The sequence below is a fragment of the Centruroides vittatus genome, unplaced genomic scaffold, assembly GCF_030686945.1.
Source record: "Centruroides vittatus isolate TY-2023 unplaced genomic scaffold, ASM3068694v2 contig_397, whole genome shotgun sequence".
Taxonomy (NCBI): Eukaryota; Metazoa; Arthropoda; class Arachnida; order Scorpiones; family Buthidae; genus Centruroides; species Centruroides vittatus.
This window is the reverse complement of record NW_027122212.1, coordinates 578394-605853: the sequence shown is the minus strand read 5'-3', so window position 1 is coordinate 605853 and position 27460 is coordinate 578394. Positions and strand designations below refer to the sequence as shown.

The 27460-nt window shown below is 29.1% G+C and overlaps 1 protein-coding gene across 1 annotated transcript; it reads right to left on the bottom strand.

Moving 5' to 3' along the window:
* Window positions 1-139: 139 nt before the first annotated feature.
* LOC136976149 (acyl-CoA-binding domain-containing protein 5-like) lies at window positions 140-24128 on the bottom strand. Its single transcript, XM_067271358.1, has 9 exons — window positions 23992-24128; window positions 6570-6690; window positions 6427-6499; window positions 6081-6255; window positions 4899-5009; window positions 4460-4557; window positions 4075-4285; window positions 3560-3792; window positions 140-1081 (listed from the first exon to the last, which is right to left on the bottom strand). Exons 1-9 carry the CDS (start codon window positions 24059-24061, stop codon window positions 953-955), a joined length of 1221 nt encoding a protein of 406 aa, XP_067127459.1. The 5' UTR covers window positions 24062-24128; the 3' UTR covers window positions 140-952.
* Window positions 24129-27460: the final 3332 nt, after the last annotated feature.

The following is a 27460-nucleotide window of genomic DNA, read 5'->3' as shown; positions in this document are numbered from 1 at the left end:
ATATTCAATACAACATTAACTGATTCTGAGATACCTGATGTTTTTTCTTTTCTTTTTTTAATGAAAAAATTATGCAAATCACAAACAAGATAATTCAAGCTTTAAATTAAATTTTAACAATGAAAACATGACAATATAATTTCAGAAATCAACAATTTTATTTAAGCATAATATTATAATACTATGAATATATTTACTATAAGTTTCTCATTGTGTTAAATAATACAATTTTAATACAAAAAATTTCCTTTTAATTATTGAATTTTTGACAAAGTAGGATTTCCTTCAAGGGATTAAATTTCTTATACAATTTCTAATAAATTATGTATTAAGTCAGCTGAATTTAACAATTCTCATATTTATAGTTAATAGAGATTCTAATATACAAAGATTTCTATTGTATTGCAAAGTTTTGATCATGTGAGAATTTATTCTATATTTTTTATAGGAAATTGCAATGATCTACTGAAAAACTAAAATAATTTTTGTGTGTAAATAATATTTAATGCATGATTCTTATTTTTCAAAAAATTTCTAAAAATTAGTTTCAAATGCATAGTTGGATACAACCAATAAAAAATAAAATGAAATTAAGAGTATATTTGATTAAATCAAATTCAGAACTTAATAACTAGATAATATAATTTCTTACATTATGTACTTTACAACCCTAATACATATTAAATATTTTTAATAATCTCACATTTTAAATATTTGTGAAATATTTAATTTTTGATGTATAAACAGTAATAATTATATAGAATTTTATATAAACACAAAGTTTACATAAATAATATAATACTTTATATACATAATTCAGTCAATCAACAAATATCACAATACCAAACAACACTGAGTTACATTGTATATCTGTATAGATACAGATCTTTTTTTTTTCTTATAAAACTAGTTTGTGGAATGAATAAGTGTAAAAACAATTGAGTTATATACACTATCTTTGTCTTTTTCTTCTCATGATGTTAATTATCCAATGTGCAACAAATGGCCACAGAACAATGAACATTGCAGCACTAGGAGAAAGACCAAATAAAGACCATAATAACCTTTTATCAGATGATTCCTAAAATAATATAAAGTTTATTTTATATTTTATACATAATAAAATACAATTATATTTTCAGTATAATAGTGAAAAGATAATTTAAGTTTTAATTTATAGAATGTCTAAAAAAGTTTTATATGGTTTAAATACAGTATCCATGTTAAAAATTTTAATTTTATGTAAATTGTATTCTCTATTAAGTTATTGTTTAATACATAAATATGTGTAGTATGTGTTTCATATCTATATCTATTTTCTATGTATGTACAAGTATATCTCGAGTTCTGTCGTTTCAAATTACGTTGTTCTCGATTATACGTCGTTTGTCAAAAAAGTATATGGAAAAATAAAAATCAAGTTTAAGTCATTTTATTCGACTTTACATCTGTCTGCCACAAATATTGAAGTCGTAATATCACTAGAAAAGAGTTAAAAGCACATAAAATCGTATTAAAATATGTACATTTACAGTAAATGTTAATATAATCATCATAAATCCCAGAGAACGAAACATGAAAACATCTGTGTTTCTGTGTTGTCGTCTTATTTAGCGGTCTTTAAGTGCTCATTATTGGCGTTTTCCACTGTTTTTGACTTACATTGTAACTACACAAGTAAATTCAACTTACGTCGCCTCTCCTGGAACCAATTACCAACATAAGGCGAGGTATACCTGTATTCTAATTGCTAGTTCAATAAATGTATAAAGAGTACACATTGAACTAACTAAATACATTTTCATCTCTCTCTCTATATATATATAGATGGTATAAAGTTTCATCTGCAGCATGTGATCTATGTTATTCCAATCATACACTCCAGCAAACTAGAAGTTCTACCATTATTCCTCTCTCATTTCAAAGATTTAATTGATAATTTCAAACATATACAGCACATTTTTATTTAAAAGTTTGTTATAATCTGCATATATTTTGATAGCAGTTATACGTCTATTAAGTACTTTCTTAATTAATAAGGTTTGTCAAAAGCATAAAAGTATTTTTCACTTTTGATGGTGAGTACCCTATAAATTTAGGTACTACATGTAGTAATACACAATCAGAGTGGCTGTTTGTATCTTGTAAAAAAGAATTAAAAGAATAAGAAGCATTTTTTACAAAAACTTTGGAGGAAAATGGCAGTTAATATTGTATCCCTTTAATAAAACTAAAATGAAATCAAAACCAAAACTTTCTGTTTACTAAGGTAATTAACTGAGGCAAATTCTGAGTTGTAGATCACTTCTTACAAAGCTCTAAACCACCCTATTTCCACATGACTGATTATGTGAACTTCCAAATGTACGTTTGGTGGTTGAAAATTCTAAACTTCAATGAACTATACATATTGTGCTGTTTATGTATAATTTGAAAAAAAATCCATTGTTAAACATTCTATAAATTAATCTAAAAGTGCATAAAACAATTTATAATGTGAATTCAATAAAATTCCCACTCATGTGACCACTAATTCATAAGTAGCATAGAGATATAAGACACAACACAATATAAATAAAACAATGAATTTTAATAAGGAAAAGAATTTGACAAATTTTATATTTCCCCCCTTTTTCTTTAAAGAATGATAGGCCCTTGGCCCCTCTCTGGGTGCATCACTGTACTAGTTTTATTCGATTACAGCAACACAACACATGGGTGACGTCACCCATGTGTCGTATTGCTGTAATTGAAGGGGGGAGAAATGCCTACCGGAAGGTCTTTTATGTGAAACTGGCCTCTATTTAGGTGCAAACTCATGACCAATGACCAGTGTTCAGTAGTTTTATCCCTCAACCACTGGTGGGCACCATTGTACTAAACGCATTGAAGTAATTGTTTCAAAAGTAACAGATTTGATTCAGCAGAAAGCAGTTTTGTATATAGTGAATGACTGAGTTATTCCTGTTTAAAGTTCAAAATGACATGAATCTTGTATCTTCATGAAAAGATTATGCAGTTGTTGGAATAACTCAAAACAATAGTCAGTGTGAAGAAACAAAAGAATCTCCCTTAATCAACTGCTATCTTCCTAAATTTCTTTCCCTACGAATGCACAAAGGAATAAGTTTTCCATTCAAAAATCATCTATAAAATTTGAGATACTTCATTGTCTATGTTAACATACTGAAACTGTATCAATAGAATGCTTTCCAGGAGTTGAATATTGAATACTGACTACAAGTATATAGTGCACCAACAACTAAACAAACTGAGTTTAAATATGTAAAAGAAATTCTTTTGCCACTTTAACAATTTAGAATTACTATTTCTTGAAGTGAAAACTGTACTTCTAGCTTTGTTCATTTTCTGAACAAAACCATTTGAACTGTATTTACTAAGAGTATATAAAGTATCCAAGAAAATGTTCATGAAAACAAATCCTGTTTCTTTTGTATAGTGAATATATATATATATATTATATTAAAGTTTAATTCTCAAATTCTATTTTTTCTCTTTAACAAATTAGTCACTATTAATTTCATGAAAACGTTATTACCTGATTAGTTTTATCATGCTGCTTGTCTTGCAAAAGGACTTCAAGAGAATCTAGTCTATTCACAACCTCATCCATAGTATGCTGCAATTTAATGACTGCTAAAGCCAACTGCTCTCCAACATCAACTGAATGCCTTCCTCCAATGGTTCCATCCTCATCATTTCCATTTCCTCCTGGATTTACATTAGTACTAGGATACATTGGTGATGGAACATGAGGTTGTAATCCAATATCTGAAATTTTTGATATCACATCAAGATTTTTGTGATATTTACTTATTTAAATATATCATAAAAGATTTAATAAGATAAAATACAGAATGTATTCCAAAACTGCTTAGTTCAGGGAGCTAAATACTTTTTATTTGTAGAAATACTTTCAATCTCTACAGTTCCTACTAATAAAAAGTATTTGACTCCTTGAATTAAACCATTATATATGCTATATATAATGCTGACAGTGTTGTCTGAATTAGTTACAAATCATAATATGTTATATTCATACTTAAATCATACCTCGATTCTGACGATTCCTAAAGGGTCTTCCATTACTGCTTCCAGATTCCCTATTACCTGATGATGATGAAGGTCTCTGATCTCCACCACCACGTGTCTGTGTTACATGATCAATTTTACCACTTTTTAACAATGTATGATCTTTAAAATTATTGGAATTGTAATCTAATTGACCATTTGTTACTTCTAATATACCATTTCCATTTTCTTCCTAGAAATATATGAAAAAGTTTCATCTTGTATTTAAGTAAGATATTACGAATTTAATAAGAATTTTCAATTTAATTATTATAATAAACTATTTTAGATAATGAATCAAATATATCTTATATATCTAATTTCAAAAGTACTAATAAATAATTAAAAAAAAATAAAAACTAGTTACTTCTGTTATCTGATCATAAGTATCAGAGAATTCATCTGTTTCACTTTCATCTGCACCATTTTCCTTATGACCGTTAGAGCTCTTTAGAGCATTGAAAGCTACAAATATACAAACAAAAGTTATACGACTTATCATATGAAAACTTAACTTTTACAGTCATGATTTCATTACATTTATGTATATATGAATTAGCTATTTAGTAATTTTCTATTGGAAGTAGGCAGAACAAATAAATTTTTAAACAACAATGTAAATGAAATAAAATATACTCGTCTATTTCCTTTTAGCGTTAAATCTGATCAAATTATTAAATCACTAAACAAGTATTACTGAAAGTTAATAATTAATACTAAAATATATTTTTGTACGTATTTTAATGAGTAAATAATTAAGTCAGAAATTATTTTACAAAGAGAATTCTATATAACATCAAACATACCTTCTGACAGCTGTCTATTATTAATTCCATCATCTCTCAAATCACCATTACATTTCTTACTTTTTAACTGCTTTTTCAAAGACTTTGTTACAGCCACACTGTCTAAAGAATCTATAGAAATTAAATTACATATTAGTTTATTTTGAATATTGTATGCTTCAAAGTATTGTTATATAATTTATACTTATTAATTTGAATAAATTTTGAAGACTAATACAGTTTATTATAAAATACCAAAACAGCTGCAAGTATAAATACACCTGTCTAATCAAATACATAACAACAACAAGTGACTTCTGATATATGGAATAATCTAACCATTTTGCCTTTCAAAATTAATTTAAAAAATGAATAATCTATGTTTATCGCTTTCAAAATATATAATCTCAAATATTTTTTTCTCTTAATATAGATAAAATTTTTACTTTGATCTTATGTATATTTATTTATTCAATAAAAAATAAAATTACCCCAATCACTGTAAAAACTTTATACAAAATTCATCTCCTGATTTATGCAAAACTAATAATTTATATTATGATGTATAAAATAAGATTCTCTTAAATTACATTAATTTTCTTCCATTTAAATATTATTTTTTCATTAAAATAAATAAAAATCGAAAAATAAATATTTTTATCATTATTGTATAAAAATTTAATCGATTTTGTGATTATAATTAGTAAATACATATTGTTATCTTAATAGTAATAAATGTTATTGTTTTAGATAAATAATATGAAATTATAAACTCTATAAGTTTTCTTAGCGTTTAATTTTTTGTCTTTATTGTTAAGATTATCTTAATAATACAAAATACTGTACAATACTTTAAATATGGATTTATAATCTCATTTCATCACATTATAAAAGATAAATCTAAAAAAAAAAAAAACTATCTTTGCTAAAGTTCAATATCACAAATAATTTTATAAATTGCAAGGCCACATTAATCTTACATTAATTTATTTTTAAATATATACTTTCAAGACAATATATCACTATGAATTATACATTATTTTAATCATTGATGCAATAACAGAAATTATTATATTTGTCACAAAAAGAAGGAAAAAATTTTATCTATTTACAATTAATCTCCTCATTTTCAGAATTAAAAAAATTATAGTGGAGCAAAATTTGAAATAATGAAAATTAGGTAAAATTTTATTAATTACTTACCAATACTATTTTCCATAGCCTGTTTGATATGAACATCATTATCTTCATCAGATTCGGGACTACCATTACCATTATGCTTAGCTTCACTGTCTTCCAATGGAACAAATTCATAAAATGGACCCAAGATATCCATAAAATCAGCAACACTTTCAGTGTAAGACATAGTTTCCACAATCTGCCATAGGTTTCAATAAAAACATTAATACTTTTGTATTATTAATAAATAGTGCATATAATATAGTACTATGTTTATTATGTTTTACCATTATTATTATTTGAATTATTTTATCCTTTTATATGAAAAAATTAATAATAAATTTAGATAGTAAAAGGTTTAAATATTAACTTTTTTCAACTCATCTACATATCGTTCCATAGCTTCTTCTTTTGGCATGTTTCCAAGTCCTTTCCAGGCTTCCCTAAATTAAATTTAACTTTAAAATTTTTTTTACTTTTGTTATTATTTGAAATTAAATTTTCTATACAAACCATTTTGCTTTATTTACAATATCCCAAAAACTTGGTTTAGCTGTTGTACAAGGGCCTTCTGTTGCTTGTTTATAATATGAATAAAATTTTAACATTAATTCATTTGAGGGCTGAAAGGAACCTGCAATTATATAAACTATTATTAGTTTTAGAGAAAATCGACAATTTTAATATAATTGAATTTTAGTATTTTTTAAATTATTTTTATTTTTTCAAACTGTTCAAACTTTTCACTATATTCATTATATAGAGGACCAGGTTCAAGATCACTGTATTTAAATGTAAGTGTAAATTGCCTATTATAAAGACTTCATATCTTCCAGTATTCCTTCTATTTTCATCTCTTGTGTTCAAGTGTCTTGATAGATGAAACAACTGGCAAACTTTTCTACTAAAATATTTTAATTAATTATTCAACAAATGCATTTTGAGTGACTACCCCGTCTTCAGTGCCATAAATTCTATTAAAAATAAAAATATAAGCCGTAAAATAATAAAACTTAAAACCAAATTTATAATTACATAATCCATGGGATTATCCCTATGCATTGGAGTTGGAACAAAAACAAGAAAAGTTGGAAGTCGGAATAAAAGAACACCAGGGGGTGGCAATATGACTTGGATGTAGTAGTTCACTGTAGTATCGACATACAAAAAATAAGTGTAATATTGATATAAATAATGTTAAAATTATTCATTATAGAAAAAATATATAAAAGAAAATTTAAAGAATATATAGAAATAATAACATATAAATAATACGGGTATGCAAATTGATAATTGTTGGTTGGTGTCATCATTCCAAAAGTTATAAGCAAATGCTGCAATAACTAATCTCAGAATGGAGAAATTCCACTTGTAGTCTTTTAAGAGTTAGTAGTCAAAAGCAGCAAATTTGTGCATGGGAAGAGTCCAATGGATTATATAATTATAAATTTGATTTGAAGATTTATTGTTTTAAGAATTATATTTTTACTTATAATAGAATTTATGGAACTGAAGAGAAATAGTCACCAAAGCGCATTTGCCAAATAATCAAACAATTTCAGTAAAAAGATTTGTCAGTTCTTTCAACTATGTAGATACTTGACACCAGAGAACAAAATAGAAGAAAGAATACTGCCAGATATAAGTTTCTATAAAAGGCAGTTTACACTTATAATTAAATACAATAACAATTTTTCACATTTCCACGGTGAAAAATTAGCATTATAATTATAATAATTATTGTTTATCAAATATTTCAAATTTTTTCCTTGATAGACAATACTGATAAGAGTTATCATACAAAAATAACTATGATGAATTGCCTAGCTATTGCAAATGAAATAGTCTTATAAGGAAATAATGTATTTTCTTATAAAACTGTTTTATTTGCAAAGATTTTTAAGAAGTGAAATGTTATGTAGTATCTTATACAGGGTGAGTCAAAAACCCTCCATACCTTTTTTGTTCCAAAGTACTAAATACTATATATATTTATTTTGTTAATGCAGTTACATAGGAAGTCATGTATTGAGAACCGATGGGAACTTTTTGGCAACCTTGAAAATAAATTTTAAGTCATTTATGTTATAACTTTTTAATGAGCAGAGGTGACATACAAGTTTCAATGACAAGTTAAAGAGCACTATTTAATTAGTCTAAAACTGCTTTCTGGATAACTGATAAATGCATGAACAGTGTGTGGAAGAAGTTATGGCTGAAGATATGCAAGAATTCTCAATGAGAAGAGCCTATTGCTGTATCATTAGGTTGACCAAATTGCCAACCTAATCGATACAGCATGACTAGGAAATGTGTACGAGTAGGATATTGAGGCGTTACTGCAGGTTTCTGGTGAGAGCCTTACCAACGACAACCTTCAAGAACTGGCAGAACAAGGAATTCATGTAAAACTGGAAAATAGAGATTCTGAAAACAAAGAATCCAAAGAATTTTTCTACAGGTTTCCTTAGTAAAGATTGGTAACGATAACCGAAATTGTTGATCAAATTGTAGTGAATGATTCAGATTTTGAAAGGAGTGCAAAAGCAAAATGAAGCATTTTGATGTGATCTTAAGAATTTCAGAAGAGCCAGGACCTTCATTACAAAAAACGAACTTTATATTTCTGTGTGCATATGTTAATGTGTTATTTAACATATTTTATATGCAAATTAATATAAAAATAATCTAAAATTAAAGTAAAATCTGTTTATTTTTGGTTGCGTGTTTACCTATCCATATTTACTCTATGTTAAAATGACCTTGTTTAACGTTGTTTCGCTTAGCGCTTTGTGGCCTAGAAATGCATCCCTGCATTAAGCAGGGTCTTACTGTATTTAGATTTAACTTTACATATACATCAATGATGTTACATTACATGAATATATAAGTAAAAATTACAAATTAAGTAAATGTTGTACTAGAAAGTATTTTTGTCTTAATCAGATAACAATACTTTCCATTAATGATTAAGTTTTATGTTTTTATTACATACATATATCCCTAATACAACATGGCATTTCTATAACATAGTTTCACTCTAACATAACTTGAAAATTGGGAAAATCCCCTGTACAACAGTGAGAATTTGGAAAAGCCACCACACAAAATTTCAGTTTTTAACAGCAAATTCTGTTATTTGATATTTCTTTTATTCAAGTAAGCATGCATCTCAAATTAGCCCATGGATTTTACAATATTGAAATTTTCAATTTATTTTGTGCCTTTATTCATGTTACTTTTCAACAAAGTCTCCATCTTTGTCTTTGGCTATATGCCAGTGTTGAGGGAGGACATGTATGCCAGCTCAGTACCAGTCCTGATCCTGTACATGCAATTACTTCCTCACAGCACTGACATCATCTTCATCTGATTGGAATATTATCCCACAAAGTACATTTTTCAAAGGACCAAAAAAGGTAAAAGTCTTATGGCACTAAGTCAGAACTGTATGGTGGATACAACAATACTTTAAAATCCAGTTTCATGATCACCTCACAAGTCTCAGACTTGTGTGTGGCCTCATGTTGTTATGCTGAAGAAGCAAGTTGTAGGAGTCCTTCTCATATTGGACACATTGATAATGCTTCTTCAGCATTTTCACCATGGGGACATGTCACTAAGTTAACAATAAATCCTTTAGGCATGACATCCATCAAAATGACACTGTGAATGTTTCAAAACACAGTAATCATAACTTTCCTGCTGACGGAATGACTATTTTTTTCTCGTGGTGAATATGGATAGTGCCATTCCAGCAATTGTTGCTTTGTTTCAGGTTCAAAGTGGTGACCCACATTTCATCTCCAGTGACAATGCGAGCCAAGAACTCATCACCATCAGACTTGTAGTGTCACAAGAGTTCCGATGCAGCGGTTTTCCTTCCTGCTTTTTGGTCAATTGTGGGCTGCTTGGGATCCATCATAAACACACACTGGCATACCCAAGTTCTCAAATGATTTGGTGAATACTCTCAGCACTAATGCACAAGTGTTCTTCCAGCTGTTAGGCTGTAATGCATTATTTCTCCTAAATCATTTCATCAACATGCTGCATCATGGTTGCTGTGACAGCTGTGGCAGGATGACTGCTTTGCACCAAATTGCAGAGATCTGCCATTCCTATTGTCATTGACTTCATACATTTCGCCCGACACTGATGGTGCTTCGATTGATAGCTACAGTACCATAGATATCACACAATTGCTTGTGAATGTTTCCAACAGTTTTCCCTTCAGCAACAAGGAATTCTATCACCGCACACTACTTGGAACATATGTCACTGACATTCACCATTTTTCAACGATGCTTGAAATTTCCCATAATGTTAGCAAAAACTTTCAGGTACAACTCCTCAAAAGAAGAGCTACTTCACAGTCTTCATTTACCAGACTTAAATTATGATGCATTACTTTTTGAATGACCTTTGTAGGTTAATCTTTGAATTTATTAAAGTTTATTTAAACATTTTTAGGTAAATGTTACATTAAACTTTCTTTAACTGTAGGTAAGTAATCATTTGAAAAATGACAAATGAAATACAGTAATATCTCAGTATTCAAACTATTCCCAACTCAAACAATTCTGGGGGTATTTGAACACAAATTCTGGGGGAAAAAACATTGCACAGATATTAAATTTTTTTTTTATTAGCTTTAATGTAATGTGTTATATATATATATATTAGAAACATCAATACCAAAATTTAGAATTCATATCAATATTTTATATATACCAAAAGAATTTTAAAGGATTTTAGTTACTTTTTGGCCAAAACAAGTCATCATATCTATACATATCATATTTGACTCTAATAAATAAACTGACCTTTTCAATGTAATGAAAAATCTCTAGAGAAAACAACTATAATTTCAAAAGTCAATAACATATTATAAAAGTATCTGAACAAGAGAATAAAAAAATTCCTACAATTTATAAATATTATATTTAATTTGATTTGATGTAATGAATAGTGTTTTCAAGATGTATACTTTATTTATTCATCAGCCATTTTTTAATAAGCATAGAACTTTTTGAATCTTTTGCAATATTTGTGTATCTTTTATTTTAGCCTTATTTTTTAGAATTTAATAATGATTGACTCACTTTGAATTTAAAGAACTTGCTGTTATATTCATGAGCATGTCACCCAAACAAATTTCTATCAGTGGCATAGTGTGGGAGTCAGCTGCCTGAGGCATAGGAAAATTTCGCCTCCCCTTATTTAGGTATCTCAATTTAAAAGACTAAAATACACAGTAATTCTAAAGAACTTTTCGGCAAGAACAATCATCATTATTGTGTATTGTACAGGTTACAAATAAAAAAGTCATTTATATATGTTTTGCAATATAATGTAAAAATTTTTGTGATAAATGTGATTAAGATATTATTATTTATTGTGAAATTTTGCTGCCCTCTAAAAGTGCCACGCGGGGCAGGCCACCCCTGCCACCCCCACTACGCTACGTCACTGATTTCTATCTTCTGAACTGAATCAGCAGAAACTCAAACATTTAAGAATAAAAAATTATTTTTTGCATTGCTGGTAAATCTATATTAAGTTGTTTTTGATAAATTTTTCAGAATAGCTGATTTATTATAGCACTTAAATTGACTTTTAATTATATTAATTCATTGATAAATTTAGCAAATTTTTTAAACTTATAATAATTTAAAAGTTATTTTAAGATTAAAATATTATGTAAAATAAGAATATCTAAATTGGTAGCTATTTAATAAGTAATTTTTGATTATTCATATTTTCCATATTAACAATAATAAAATTGTTAATATGGAAATCAAACAATATACTTCTTAGAAAATTAATAATGTAGCATTACAGTAATATAATTATTTTAAAAGAAAAAAATAATGTAATATGTGCATCAAATAACCTGTCTTATTTACAAAATGTTTACAATTTATACAAACATCTTTATTAAGATCACTGTTTTTATTTGGATAACCAAACATGGATAATTTTTAACATATAAAAATTTGCTATAAACTTCCATAATTTAGTAAATATGAAAAGATTTTTATATTTATGAAATTACAAAATTGTTTCTTAAAATCATCCAACATTAATAATGTCTTATATAGAAAGTGCAATGAAAATAATTCACAATGATAAATTTATTATATGGAATACATATTTCTAAACATTTTTTAATTAACATTTTTAATTTATATATTATACACTATATTGTATTTTGGTCTCTGCGAATATATCATATCTTACTCTAGATTATGGCTTAATTTTATTTGTTTATCATAAGGTTCAATGACAATGTTTTTTTCTAAGTTTATGACTATCAGTTCGTATTAATGATTGATGTAATTGATAACAATGAAATAATTGAAAGACTTAATAAATAAAATGTATTTTCTCGGTAATCACAAATAGAACTTTCCAAAATTTTCTTTATATATATATATAATATTTTTAAATTATGCAGTCAATAAAACAACTGTTATTTTAGTAATTTAAGAGTGCTATATTTTTTCAGATTATCTCTTATCAATACTTAATAAAATCAGATTTATATAAAGCATGCTAATATTGATTTAATGAACAACATCAAGTATAAACTGAATTGTTTTTATTTTGTTTATTATAGATTGCAAATAAAAACAAAATGTACAGTCAAACCTCGAGTAACAAATGCCCATTTATGAACAATTCAGTTTACAAACAAAATTTTGATCCAATTGCTGTACAATAACTTGGTTTCCAAACAAGCTACTCAGCAGAGCTGGCCACGAAGTCAACTTTCTATCAGTGGCGTGCCGTCATTGGAAGTGGTGGAAACGCTGCTTCCACCCTCCAATGACTTTCCCTTGTATTTTCTAAAATATAAATTCTCATATTTTAACATACTTTGAATTAATTAAAATTAATTTTTTGTTATAACTGCATTATGTATCTTATTAGAAATTTCTATACTACATGTGAAAAAAATGATAAGATTGTTATTGTATATTCGAATATTAATGGTGGAAGGAATGTCAAAACCGGGTCAGCTTCCAAGCAGCCAGATTATAGGCATTGGCGCATGCGCTTTACAGAGCACCAACCTCACACAGTTTAGCTAGTGAAAGCTACACACGTATAACGCTTCCAATTTTATATCCTGGACCAGTTCTGGGCTGTTAGCCGCCTGCTTGCTAGATATTCAGCCGCCCTCACCCGATTATGTGAATCATGAGTAGACTAGATTTATAACTTAATCCAATCGATAGGAGTTTACTGGCATGTTTTTATGATAGTTCTGTATAGTTGACAGGAGTTAAAAAAAATCCATTAAAATATTTGATATATTTATTCTGCATTTATTCTGCTCTCCCATCTTATATTACTTACAGATTTCAATGTTAAACCAGTGATATTACAATTTAGTATGTCCCATCTGTAAGGGGATGCAGAAAAAATGTGTACAATTCTTGTACAATGTTAAAAAATTAACTGTTAGGCCTACTTTGGCAGCATCATTTACAACCAAATTTAATGAATGAGACATACAAGATACAAAAAAAGCTCTAGAATTTATTTTCCTTAAATTTACGATTTATATATCCATTGTCATAAAAATTTGTCTTTCTACTGTTTTCCCAAGACTACAGATATTCAAGTACAAAGTAACCGGTTTCAACTTATTTCTACTTAAGAAGTAATTAAATAATTAAGAGATTAGGGAATTGGGGAAATAAATAAAATCCTGCTGAAAGAGCTAGAATTTTACTTAAAAGCTTAACCCAACCAATCCTAGCCGAGTACAGTGGGGACTGATTTCTTCGTAATATTAGATAATAAAGACAGAAATTTTTCCAGTTCAATGAGAGTGATCAAAAAGTTGTAAATTTTGGAAATTTTCGTGGACCCTGGTCCTAAAACGAATTAGTTAGAAAAAAAATGACGGACAATCTACTTAGTATTAAGTTTAACATATTTAGATTTTTACAGCTATGGTGAGAAACGTTTAAAATCTACAACAACCCTGTCGCATCCTTTGAGATATACTAGTGATGTGACAAAAGAGTCATTTGACATTGACCAGTATCGGCACCCTCGGGATTTGGCACGCACACACTGCACACCTACCTGGACCATCTGATTCCATTCATTAGCCACTCGTATCGAGCTATTTGACTAAGTGGATTGTTTTAAAATTTAAAAAGTACAGAATATTTTATGTTATTTTTATGTACGTTTCTTTACAAAGCTACATTTAATTATAATTTTCTTTAAAAGTATATTAATACAATTGAACAATATATTGTACCAGGTATGTATATCCACCGCACATTTTATTTCACCGAATAAGTTTTTATAATTTATTTTTTATTTTAGCCCTTATATCGTGGCTAGCGATTCAGAATGTAATTGTGATATTAAAAATACATTTAGAGAAGTCTACAGTTTTTACTGGCTTATCGAACAAATGAATACGAATGGACCCTAGACCATCACTGACGTGCAATTAACTGACTGCCCCTGGAAGTCAGCTTCTTACAGAAACACAGCTTCCCTGGGTGTGTTCTTTTATTCCTCCATGTTACTCCGCATGAGTGACATCCGTTTAAAAATTCCTGTGGAATGCGTTCCTAAATTCCGGTGGGAGTGTGCGCCGTTGAACGGCAAAAGCAGCCATTTGTAGCAGTAGTTTATGGTGGAAAGCAAAATGGCGTCCTCCAAAATGGCTCAGATAGTTTCGTTTAGGGGTCCATTATGCGGTTTTATGAATGAAAATTTAGAAGTTGTGAAAGCGCAAGTTAATGCACGCAGTGATGTAAGTATCTTTTCAAATTTTTTTCGAATGGTAGCCAGCATTCTAATTTTTTCGTGGCTATTTTGAATGCTCTTTCAACAAATAATCCATTTTATGGTTAAATTTTACAATTGGGACCCTTTTTTGCCTTTAAAAGCTCATATTTTAGAATTATAGATTCCTCCATCACCATACCATCGATAGTGCTGGAGCCACCATCTTTCTTTCACCGTCGTTCCTAAATGCCTACAAACAGCAGCGCACTCCCGTAGTAGCAGCGATGCGGAACAACCACTATTAAAGAACGCACCCCCTGTCATCAAATGTCACGGCACACCACTGCTTTCTACATGTCCTATGTTAAAGAAAGTCAATGGCCTGAACATTCATTGACAAGACTACTAATTTAGAAGTTAGTTGCATCGAGATCGCTTCACGTCACAATATGAATCATCGATGACATTGCTATTTAAATTACATTTCAATGTGCATATGGGAAAGATAATATTTCCATTTTTTGGTATCTGCCATAGTTGAATTCAAATAAAATTAATTAATAAACATTGCATTAATTAACATTCACATAATATAAATGGCATTTAAGAATTCCGTTAGTTATATTTCATGCAGGCAGTCAGCATTCTCTCTATAGCACTTTGTAAAGTGTTAGTTATGGTTTCAGTTTCAGTGTAAGAATATTTTGTATTTAATATATATATATATATATACATACATACATACACAATGGATATATAGATAATATTATATTGTATTTTTAGGCATTTTTATGGATGAAATACAGCTGAAAAAGTTTTGTTTTGGGGGTCAAGAATGAATTAATCCATTTTATATTGTTTTTTTTTTTTTTTTTATAAAAATACATTATTTTTGATATGTAAGACTAAATATCTGCATTCATAATTTCCAGTATAATAAGTCCTGCTAATATATAGAAAGTACTAGTATACAAAATAAATTTTAAATAGAGTTAAAAAGGACACAAAGGCATAATAATTAATAATTAAATTTGTTTTGGTTTGAGAACAGACTGGTTTCTAAACAACTTTTAGGAATGAATTAAGTTTGTAAACTGTGATTTGACTGTGTTTTCTTTATATATGGATATTGCTAAGAATAACACTTACATCAATTTTCATTGTTAACTTAACTCAAACTTTACTTAAAAATTTTTACAAATTTGTTGGACTATTTTCATATCAGTGGCGTGCCGTGACATTTGATGATAGGGAAGCTGTGTTTCTGTAAGAAGCCAACTTTCAGGGGCAATCAATTAATTGCGCGTCAGGGCCGGTTCGTATTCGTTTGTTCGATAAGCCAGTAAAAACCGTATACTTCTTTAAATGTATTTTTAATAGATTATCTGACATACTTAATAAATAAGAAAGTTCAATATAATTACCTCCGTTATTAGATTCAATAAATTCCCTATACCCTCTAAATGCCAGGTCTTGCTTTGAGAAAAAACATATAACATCTATTAATTTAGATATACCTATTAATCGAAATTATCTCGTTATAATTTTCAATATTTATTTTATATTGTCTACCAATGTTAAATTCTATTCCGCTTTGATTTCCAAATTGCTTCACTTTTACGAAACTATACAAAACACAAAACTACTTTGATGTCCTGTCAACTATACAGAACGTCATTCGTCATAAATTTTATCGTCAAAATGTCGAAATTTTTTTTGTTGACGTATTTATATTTAATTTAGGCATTGGTCTTTCTATTTTAATAATGTTTTCTTTTTCATTATACGGTCTTGAGCCAAAACTTTTTAAAATAAATTTTTGAATCATTAGCCATGATATAAGGGCTAAAATTAAAATTATCAGAAAAACATACCTGGTAAAACAAAATGTGTGATGAATATACATACCTAGTACAAAAAATTCTTCAATTGTATGAATATACTTTTAAAGAAACTTATAATTAAATATAACTTTGTGAAGAAACGTACATAAAAATAACAAAATATTCTTTACTTTTTAAATCTTAAAACAATCCACTTAGTGAAATACTGTAGCTCCCTATGAGTGGCTAATGAATGGAATCAGAGACGGTCCAGGTAGGTGTGTGCGTGCCAAATCCCGAGGGTGCCGATACCGGTCAATGTCAAATGTCTCTTTTATTGCATCACTAGTATATCTCAAAGGACGCCACAGGATTGTTGTAGATTTTAAACGTTTCTCACCATAGCTGTAAAAATCTAAATATGTTAAACTTAACAGACTGTCCGTCGTTTGTTTTCTAACTAATTCGTTTTAGGACCGAGTGTTCACGGAAATTTCCAAAATTTACAACTTTTCAGTCACTCTCATTGAACTGGAAAAATTTCTGTCTTTATTACATCTAATATTATGAAGAGAACAGACCCCACTGTACTTGGCAAGAGATTGGTTCAGTTAAGCTTCTGTTTAAGTAAAATTTTGGCTCTTTCATCAGGGTTTTATTTATGTTTCTAATTCCCTAATCGCTTAATTATTTAACTATTTCTTAAGTAGAAATAGGTCGAAACTAGTTACTTTGTACTTGAATATCTGTAGTCTTGGGAAAGAAGTAGAAAGAAATTTTTATGACAACCGATACATAAATCGCAAATTTAAGAAAAATAAATTCTAGAGCTTTTTCTGTACCATTGTACGTCTCATTTATTAAATTTGGTTGTAAATGATGCTGCCAAAGTAACAATTAATTTTTTAACACTGTACTATAATTGTACACGTTTTTCTGCATCCCCTTACAGATGAGACATACTAAATCGTAATATCACCGGCTTAACATTGAAATCCGTAAGTAATATAAGATGGGAGAGCAGAATAAACGCAGAATAAATATATCAAATATTTTAATGGATTTTTTTTAAACTCCTGTCAACTATACAGAACTATCATAAAAACATGCCAGTAAATTCCTATCAGTTGGGTTAAGTTATAAATCTAGTCTACAGTGGGCAACCTTTTTTATAACATGGGCCAGAATAAATTTTACGTTTTTTTCCGCAAACCGTAGTAGTTAATTGACGCCTTCTTGTGACTTGTAATTTTTTTAGTCTGCAAATATGAAATAAATAAATAAAAAGTTAATTACTACATTTATTTCTCTTATCGTTTTCGAAAATTACAAAGAATTGGAAAAATAACTATTAATTAGTTATTTTTCCAATTTAATAATCTATTAAAGATCTCACGGGCCGGATAGAAATTTTTCGTGAGCCGTAGCTGGCCAGCGGGCCGGGGGTTGTCCGCCATTGATCTAGTCTATTCATGATTCACATAATCAGGCGAGGGTGGCCGAACATCTAGCAGGCAGGCGGTCCGGGATATAAAATTAGAAGCTTTATGCGTGTATTGCTTCTACCAGCTAAACCGGGTGAGGTTGGTGCTCTGTAAAGCGCATGCACCAATGCCTATAATCTGGCTGCTTGGAAGTTGACAGGCAGGCGGCTAACAGCTCAGAACCGGTCCAGGATATAAAATTAGACGCTTTACGCGTGTGTTGCTTCTACCAGCTAAACCGGGTGAGGTTGGTGCTCTGTAAACCGCATGTGCCAATGCGTATATAATCTGGCTGATTGGAAACTGACCCGGTTTCGACACTCCTTCCGCCACCGAATTATTCGAATATACAATAGCAATCTTATCGTTTTTTTCACATGTAGTATAGAAATTTGTAAAAGATACATAATGCAGTTATAATAAAATATTAATTTTAATTAATGCTAAGTATGTTAAAATATGAAAATTTATATTTTATAAAATACAAGGGAAGGTCATTGGAAGGTGGAATCGGCGCTTCCATCGCTTCCAATGACGGCACGCCACTGTTTCATATATGTAAAAATATTTTCAATATTAGTAATAATTAGTGATGTAACGAATAGTATATTTGGCCTCAGCCGAATACTGAATATTCGGCCAGGAGTGTGGCCAAACGGCCGAATATTCGGCCAAACTATTTGGCTTGATTAACGCAGTATGAAAATTGGTGCACAAACCGCATTATGGCAAGGATCGCACACCTTGCTCTTAATTGGCCCACTGTCACTACGATTTTTTCTTCCAGTAGATCTAAATTATTTTAATTAATTAATTAATTAAATTATAATTATTAAAGTTAATATGAGATGGAGCCTAACATCTACCTCTAGTGCCAAATTGGTTTATAATTTATGTAATAGCCATAAATAGCCCGATATGATTTGGCAGTTGTTGGTATTTAGATGCAAGTTATAACTTCTAAGTTATTTTATCTGCAATCGATCTTTTTAACGTTTTGTAAAATTTTGTTTTTACTACGTATTTGTAGACTGAATAGTACCTTAAGGATATACTTTAGGGGGGATATATGGTCTAGTTTCTCCCCAGCTGTGGAACAGTTCAAATATATTATTGGGAGGTTTCTATTTGTGAAGTTTTGTGATATTTTGTTGCTATTGTTTTTGTCAATATTTTTAAAATTAACATGATTTCAAATGTTATCTTTCGTATATACTGAGAAATGCTCATTCTTTGCTTTATATATAAAATAAATTATATATTAGTTACTCATCTTCTGGAAATAGATAAATAATTCTTTCATTAAATATGATAAGTTTCAATAAAATGTTTTGTAAATCATTTTAAAATATCGTAAAAAATATAAAAATATACGCAAATATGAATATAACATAATTAACTAAACAATAACAGTAATGCCCGATACATTCTAACCTACACACCATCAATGCCATAAGATATCAGGCTATAATATTATTTAATTACAAAATAATTTAATATTAGAGTTAGATGCTATTTCTTATTAACTTTAATAATTATAATTTAATGTTCAGCATTAATAAAAGTTACCAAAATGATTCATTTACTGTGTTTATTCATTTACTGTGTTTTTGTTATTTCTTACTCTTGTTTTTAAGTATTCGGTATTCGGCCAAATAGCGAAAAATAGGCCGAATATGGGTAGTAACCGAATATTTGTTACATCACTAATAATAATCTCATAATTCAATCAATCAATCAATCTTTGAAATAATGAACATTATGATAAAATGCAGACCATTTATAATACATTCAGCATTTTCAACAAATACCTTTTTAGCTACTTACTGTATAGTAGTAAGGAAATTTTATTTATTTAGTTAAAAAATTAATATAAAGGTGCTCCCCTACTTATGAACATTCAACTTACGAACTTTCAGACTTACAGTTTGACTGTAATCTAAAACATATTTCACATGGATTCTCAAGTTCTCTTGCTGCTCATAGGATGGCATTAAAGTCACAGTCTTTGGCACTTTCAAAACTTTACTACCATGTTATACGAGGGATACCTCTAATTCTAAACAAAATTATTGTACATCTAAAGTTTAATTGTAGTGTTAATGATTATCATCATAAGCTCTGTTTTCTGGAATTGCTATTATTGTATATAAAATGAAAAGAACCAAACAGGCTGAAATGCATATTGGAGTTAAATTCACTGAGTACAAAAAGCATGATTCATTGATTCTAGTTAACCATTTTTTTTTGGTAAAAGTTTTACAAATTATTATATTTCTTCCTACTTTATTGAAGAAAGTAATAGAATTTCAAGATTAGAAAAGTGAGTTTTGGTATGCCATTCAAATCACGTTATGTTCCTTCAGACAATATAAATTTTAGAATTTATATACTATTGTAATGGTTACATATTGATATCGCACAAATAAATAATCGCACATAAAAGAGCGCATAAAAACAGGTTTGACTGTATATTCAATTTTTATTATATCGCTTCAATAGTCTCAACTACAATACATTATTTTGAATCCTTCCACTTAATATTAGTGATCTGTTCCTGAAAATCAAATGCTTTGCAAGAAAATATTAACTAAAAGCCTATTATTATTATTAATTATTATAGTGAATTACAGTCAAACCTTAGTTTTCAAACATAATCTGTTCCTAAAAGTTGTTCTAAAATAATCAAAACAAATTTTCCTGTAAAAAATAATTAATGTAGGCTATTCCTGACCCCCAAAATAAAGTTTTTTTTACCTATTTAGCTGTATTTCAAGCATAAAAATGCAATATAATATTATATCAATCAATTTTTACTATTTAATTTGACTTAAGCATCTTTAAACACAAATTCTGGAATGCCATTTATATTATGTGAATGTCAATTAATGCAGTTTTTATTAATTAATTTGATTTAAATTCAACTGAGGTGTGTATCAAAAAATGGTGGTAGTATCTTTCCCAAATTCTTATTGAAATGTACATTTAAATAGCAACATCATTGATGATTTGTGTCATGACATCTAATGATGCAAGGCAATCTCAGCACCACTAAAGCATTCTGAATCAGTAGTCCTATCGTTGATTGGTTGGCCATCAAGATTTCTATAACATAGGAAGTATAGGGAGTTGGCCAAATCTGTGTAGCAGAGTAGCTTGTTTTGCAACCAAGTTATTGTATGGTAACCAGTGTAATTATGTGTTCAAAATTCTGTTTGTGAACTGATTTGTTTGAAAAGTGAGCCATTCAAAAACACATTTAATTGTATGTCAATTCAAAACTCCAACCAATATCCTAAAAATAACTAAAACATAATAAAACCCCTATATATTTAAGTAAAAAATGATCACATGAAGAGGTAAAATGCTTAAAACATCACTTGCTGATCACCAAACGATTAATACAGAATGTAATTAGTTGTTAAAAACAGTTTCCTTGTATTTAGTGAATTGTAATGCGCATGCCTTACTATAAATATTAGATTTATAATACAATTTAGCAAATACAGCAGGAGTCACCAAACTACAGACCGCAACATCAGTTCATCCAGCAAACCACTGCACTGTGCCTCAAATGAGCTAAAATATAATTATTTATATGGAAATATCATAGATTGTAGATGAACTTACTATGTAGAAAAAATTAAAATAAGTGTAAGTAAAAGTGCTAAAATAGGTCCAATCTGATTTTTGCATCTGACAGTAATATAATTTTTAGATAAATCAGTGAAATAAAAAATTTGGCAATGTTTTGCGACTTTGGATATCAGAGCGCTTTTTGTGTAAGTAATGTACCATACATGTAATGAAGTTTCTAAGAAAAGTGATTACGAGCTTGATGCAGCCATCGTGTTTGTGTATTGGTAAATAAATATGTTGGCTTTCTTTATTTTTTTGTGTATTCAGTATACTGTATTGAACAAAATGGTTATGTGGCCTGCACTCATCATTCTCTCAGTTATCTGGCCCTCTGTGAAGAAAGTTTGGTGATCCCTGTAATACAGCAATAAAAATATTTGTTATAAAACAATGCAAAACATATTTACAATAAAAAGCAAGGAATAAACTGCATTTTTAAAAACATCTCTGTAACATACAGATTTAATTGATTACTATTAGTGATGTCACAAAAGTATGTTTATGCTTCCTACTTCAAGAGGTGTCAGTTTGATATAATGCAGTGACACATCTCCCAGCACCAGCCATATTCAACACATACATTCCCTTTTGTTGGAAATATTCCAACAAATAACTTATTTATATTTAATTAATATAATATTTGTTGGAGAGAGGAAGCTCCAATTTTTGTTCTTACACTATTGTCTGCTATGACAATGTCAAGTTTAGTACTGTCTATTTTATCTTTGACAACTTAATAAAGATTTCTATTAAGTATAACAGTACTGTATGTGTAGTCTTGTCTACAAAGCTAACACTTTTTTTGACAATTACGGCTTTTAAAAATATTGTTTATTTGATGCTTTTATGAATAAGTATTTTATTTAAAGTATTTTTCTTTTTTATGATAATAACCAAATGTAGTCTAATTGTAACTGAGTTTGTATTTAGTATCAACATTTGCTGTACAGATTTGGGAATTAAACTTATCCCTAGTTTATAAAATAATTGCTTTTATATAAGTTAATAAATATTTTAGATCTTAGATGTTATATTTTCTTAATTAAATAATTTCTTTGAAATTTCTGTAGTTAATTTTTTCTAGATTTTCACTTAATTCAAGAAAGAAAATTCAGATCTGACATTTAGTTAAATTCTGAAATGAAATATTAGTTCTAGTTGGATCTTTAGTCTAACAGTAATTTACAAAACAGAAATAAACACTGGTATTTTGCATTGAAGATTCTATACTTAAAAGTTTATTAAAATTTAGTTTCTAAGGTAGACAATAACAAAATGATTCATATTTAGTGGTTCAACCAATAATAGCTTTTTATTTTTATATTAAATTTTAGGCACTTTTTAGCATTAATCACGATAATGATAATGTTATCTATTAATAAGAACTTGTCTACCTTGTAAACTACTTTTAAGACTATGAATTTGTTGGTGATTTAAATATTTCTTCTACAAGAACTTACGATATTTGTCTTTCATGTGAACAAAACTTACAGATTTTTAATGTTTTTGCTTAACACGCCAACTGTAATTAAAATTACGAATCATCATCAGCATTAAAATCGAATAAATTTGCTACATTAAGCATTTTTGTGTGCTTTTTCCCTGTTTCAGTACCTGTACAATTTCATTTAATCTTCACACTTTGAATGCTCTAAAATAAGCAGGATTGATACTTCCAGCAGAGATAGTTACACTTCATGCTCTTATGATTTATGGCTCAATAATAATATCTTTCATATATTTTTATTTTTTTGTAAAGGTCAGTAACCTACATACCAGATTCTAACACATAATTCTAAACACAGAGAATATGCTTAACCTATATTTATTATTCAATATTTAAAAATACTAATATTAACTAAATATGCTCAAATTCTCTTTCTTAAGCTCAGTATTGTCAGTAGGAAACTCTTGCCCAGCATTTCTCTATATAACATTTACTTCACTCGTGATGAAACTAACTGGTAACACACTTGAAAAAAAATTTTCTTAATTCAATCGTGACTTATAATTTTAAATTATTATAAAATTTAACGCGTAACAATTGTAGTTGTCAAATAAATAAAAAAGTTACGTTACTTTACGTAATAATTTCGAAGATTTTACAGAAGAAATTATTTGTTTATATTGTGAAAAGATAGCCTAAGGGAACAATCTGTTTATATAAGTGAAGAATAACGTTGGCAAAGAATCGATACACACAGTATCGTAGTTAGCGCTTACCTCTTTTTGGTAAACTGCGTATAACGTTAACGGCAGCTCGAAATTTCTCTTCTCTGGACAATCCCTCCATTTTAAAATCGCTATTTCATTTAACGTTTTATTTCCTCAAACCTCCCGAAGGTTGCATTTACAAAACATTGGTTGGTCACGTGAACACCTATCCACCTAGCGGTAAGGTTGTGTCTTGATATTCGATATTTCAACATATCGACAAAATTAGTTTTTAATAATCAATAATTTTGCAACCGACTTAATTGGCGATTTTCATCAAAAATTCTAATATAGAATTTAAAAACGACATAAATTGTTATTGATCACGATTTACTTTTGACGGCCGAATAGACGCGCGGTCAAAGTGGTCCGTCCGGATATGTCGGGCCCAGTCACTCACCCATTGTGGATCTGGCTGAACCCATAACGAGCTTGCCAAATAAGCCTCTATTAGTGCCCACAGAGCGGAAAAAGTAAAATCATTTGTCATAAAAATCATTAATGATCAAGATCTGCGCAGTCCAGTCAACTTCAACTTCACTATCTCTCATAAACGATGGATTTTGGATGACTTATCTATCCAAACAGGGCCGGATTTACCAATCCAGGGGCCCTGGGCACAAATTCGGTGGGGGTCCTCCCTTTAAGAGTAGGCAAATTTTATGATTTAGAAAGTTTACACAAAATACTGTACTTTCAATTAGATTTGAACTAGGAAGTTGTAAATTTCATTTAAAAATAAGGTTATTGTAAACATACATATATTTTATAGCGTAAAACTAATTATTTTAATTTAACTGAAAAATACCTATGTGAAATTTTTTCCCGAAATTTTCCGATGTTTCATAGGTTTTTTTCCCGGGTTTGGTTTTCTCTGCCTGTTGCCCTCATGATTAGGCCACACTAGGCTGTCGCGGTAATAGAAAAAAAATTATGTTTAAACATAATTTTTTTTTTAGTTTTGTGGGGGCCCTGGGCACAGGCCCCAAATGCCCTTATGTAAATCCGGCCCTGTATCCAAAACCCGTGTTTGTGCTTATTTTACAAAGACTGGGAAATGCTATTAGTTCTGCTTTGCCTCGTGACTTACGAAAAGGCAAAAATCTGCATATTCTTTGCAATATGTTCTAGCTACACCTAATGAAATATCTAGAAATTGGATGCGATAAAATAGAACATAAAGAAATATTGAGTAAAATTATTTTACGGAAATTTATTTCTCTGTCTTTAATTAGTTATATTTCAGTAATCTATGTACAGTACAACCATAAGAGATAAAATAAGTGAGCAAAAAATAAATCTACAAGAAAAATCATAAAATTTAAACCTTAAATACAGTAGAGAGTCGTTAATCGGAACCCCGGTAATCGAAATCGCCGGTAATCGGAACGATTTTCAGTCGGACTGTGTCGTGCTGAATCGAACGTTTTTGATACTAGATTTACTTCTAAAGTATAATTTTTATGTTTTTATATTCTTCAATATATTTATTTTGTTTGTACAAAATGAAGAAATAATTTTTAATGATACGATAGCCTTGATTATTATTATAAAAATTTTCGTTAGGCTTAAAATCGACGAAAATTCAACACGAAGCGACACGCAACGGAGAAAAATTTGAACATCGGACAGGTTAATATATTTTTTCGTACATAATCGGTAATCGGAACAAATCACTAATCTGAACAACCCCAGTCCCCAATTGATTCCGATTTACGACTCCACTGTAATAATAATATAAAATTTTTTCACTGATTAATTTTGTCTACATTTATTAGTTATCGCTGCAATCTTATCCCTCATAATTAAAATGAAAGGCGGAATTCGGAGGAGTCCTTTAGAGTGTGTAGCCTTAGAGACGAAAAGGATTGCTAGGATCATCGTAATTTTTCTGAAATTTGATAACGCAAATGAAAATAATCATATCTTAATTATTTATTTTTACTAAACAATTTTTATCTTTAGTTTTTCGTATCGCGTGCGTAAAACAACATGATTCAGAACAAAACTATTAAATCAATTGCAAAGACTACAATTTTAAATAGAATTAAAACATTTTATGTTTAACATACTTTCATCCAATTACGAATCTAAAAAGACAATTTTGAAGAAATATACTACAGAGTTGTTTACTAACATTTTTTTCTGTCAAGTGTAATAAAAATACTGTAATTAATTTCTATTCTGTATTTTCTCTATCGGTTATAATTGACAATTTCCAAATGGTTTTCAAAAAACTCAAAGTTTGATATTAATATTGTGCAATTTTAAATATGGATTTTAATTAAAATATTGTGGATAAATCAAATTTTTAAAAAATCAATTCATAAAAGAAAATTTTAATTACAGAAAACAAACATTTCAGAACTGTATTTCAATACAGTTAAATGACGTATTTAAAAAATATTTCAATTTATATATTTTTGTGAATTAAGTTTTATTGAGAGTTCGAATGTGGAGTTACGAAGGCGATTTGCTAGCAACTTCGTGGAAAATGTGTACGATATTCTTGCATTTATAATATGATTTATGATCTAAGTGACTAGTAAAAATCGATAGGGAGTGTCTGCTTTGTAGTGATCAAGTAGGTGTAAATTTTCAGACATTTATGGTATTTTTGAATAAATGATTTATAAAAAAAAATTACTCCTAAGCAACCACAAAGCTGTTAAGATCATAAATGACGTCATAAATACCAGAATACCGAATATCTTCTCACACTTTAGTGGCCAGAAAATCTTCGTAACACGACCTTTGAACTTTCGCCATAATAAACGCTGTTGTAACCGTTTTAAATTTATTTTTCGTCACAACTATACTACGGTTCTTGTCGAAGGAATGAATAACTCAGAAAAATCTTGGTACCATAAGCTTAATTCCAACAATAAGACAAAAGTTTTAATAACATTAATACGTATGACGATAAGTGATGATTGACAACTTAACCAAATTAGTGTTTTCTAACAGATAAACAGTATTGTTCGGCTTTTTACAACCTGTCCTCCTCTCCATTCCTATTTTCAGCGTCTTTATTCGATGTCTACGGTCAAAATTCGTCTTCTGAAAGAGTATTTGAACCGATTCTTTTACGTTAAAAATATTTCGTACGTAATTAATCCTTTCAGAATATTTTAAATAGTCCGCTATTCGGGAGTGTCCGTTAATAGAAGTATTAGCGAGGTTGAGGCCGAAGTTTTAAATGCGAAAACGTGTACGTCGGACGTTCAGCGCCGCTTTCCTGTAAGCCTAGAAGTTTGACAATGGCGTTTGGAAAGTCAACGGAATCATGCTCGACATTCCAGTCGCCATTGTCAAACTTCTAGGCTTACAGGAAAGCGGCGCTGAACGTCCGACGTACACGTTTTCGCGTTTAAAACTTCGGCCTCAACCTCGCTATTATGATTTCTTGTTTACATATATAACTTTGGAAATGTAGAAGTTCGTATCCAGAAAAATTTCCAGAAGCATTTTTAGAGTG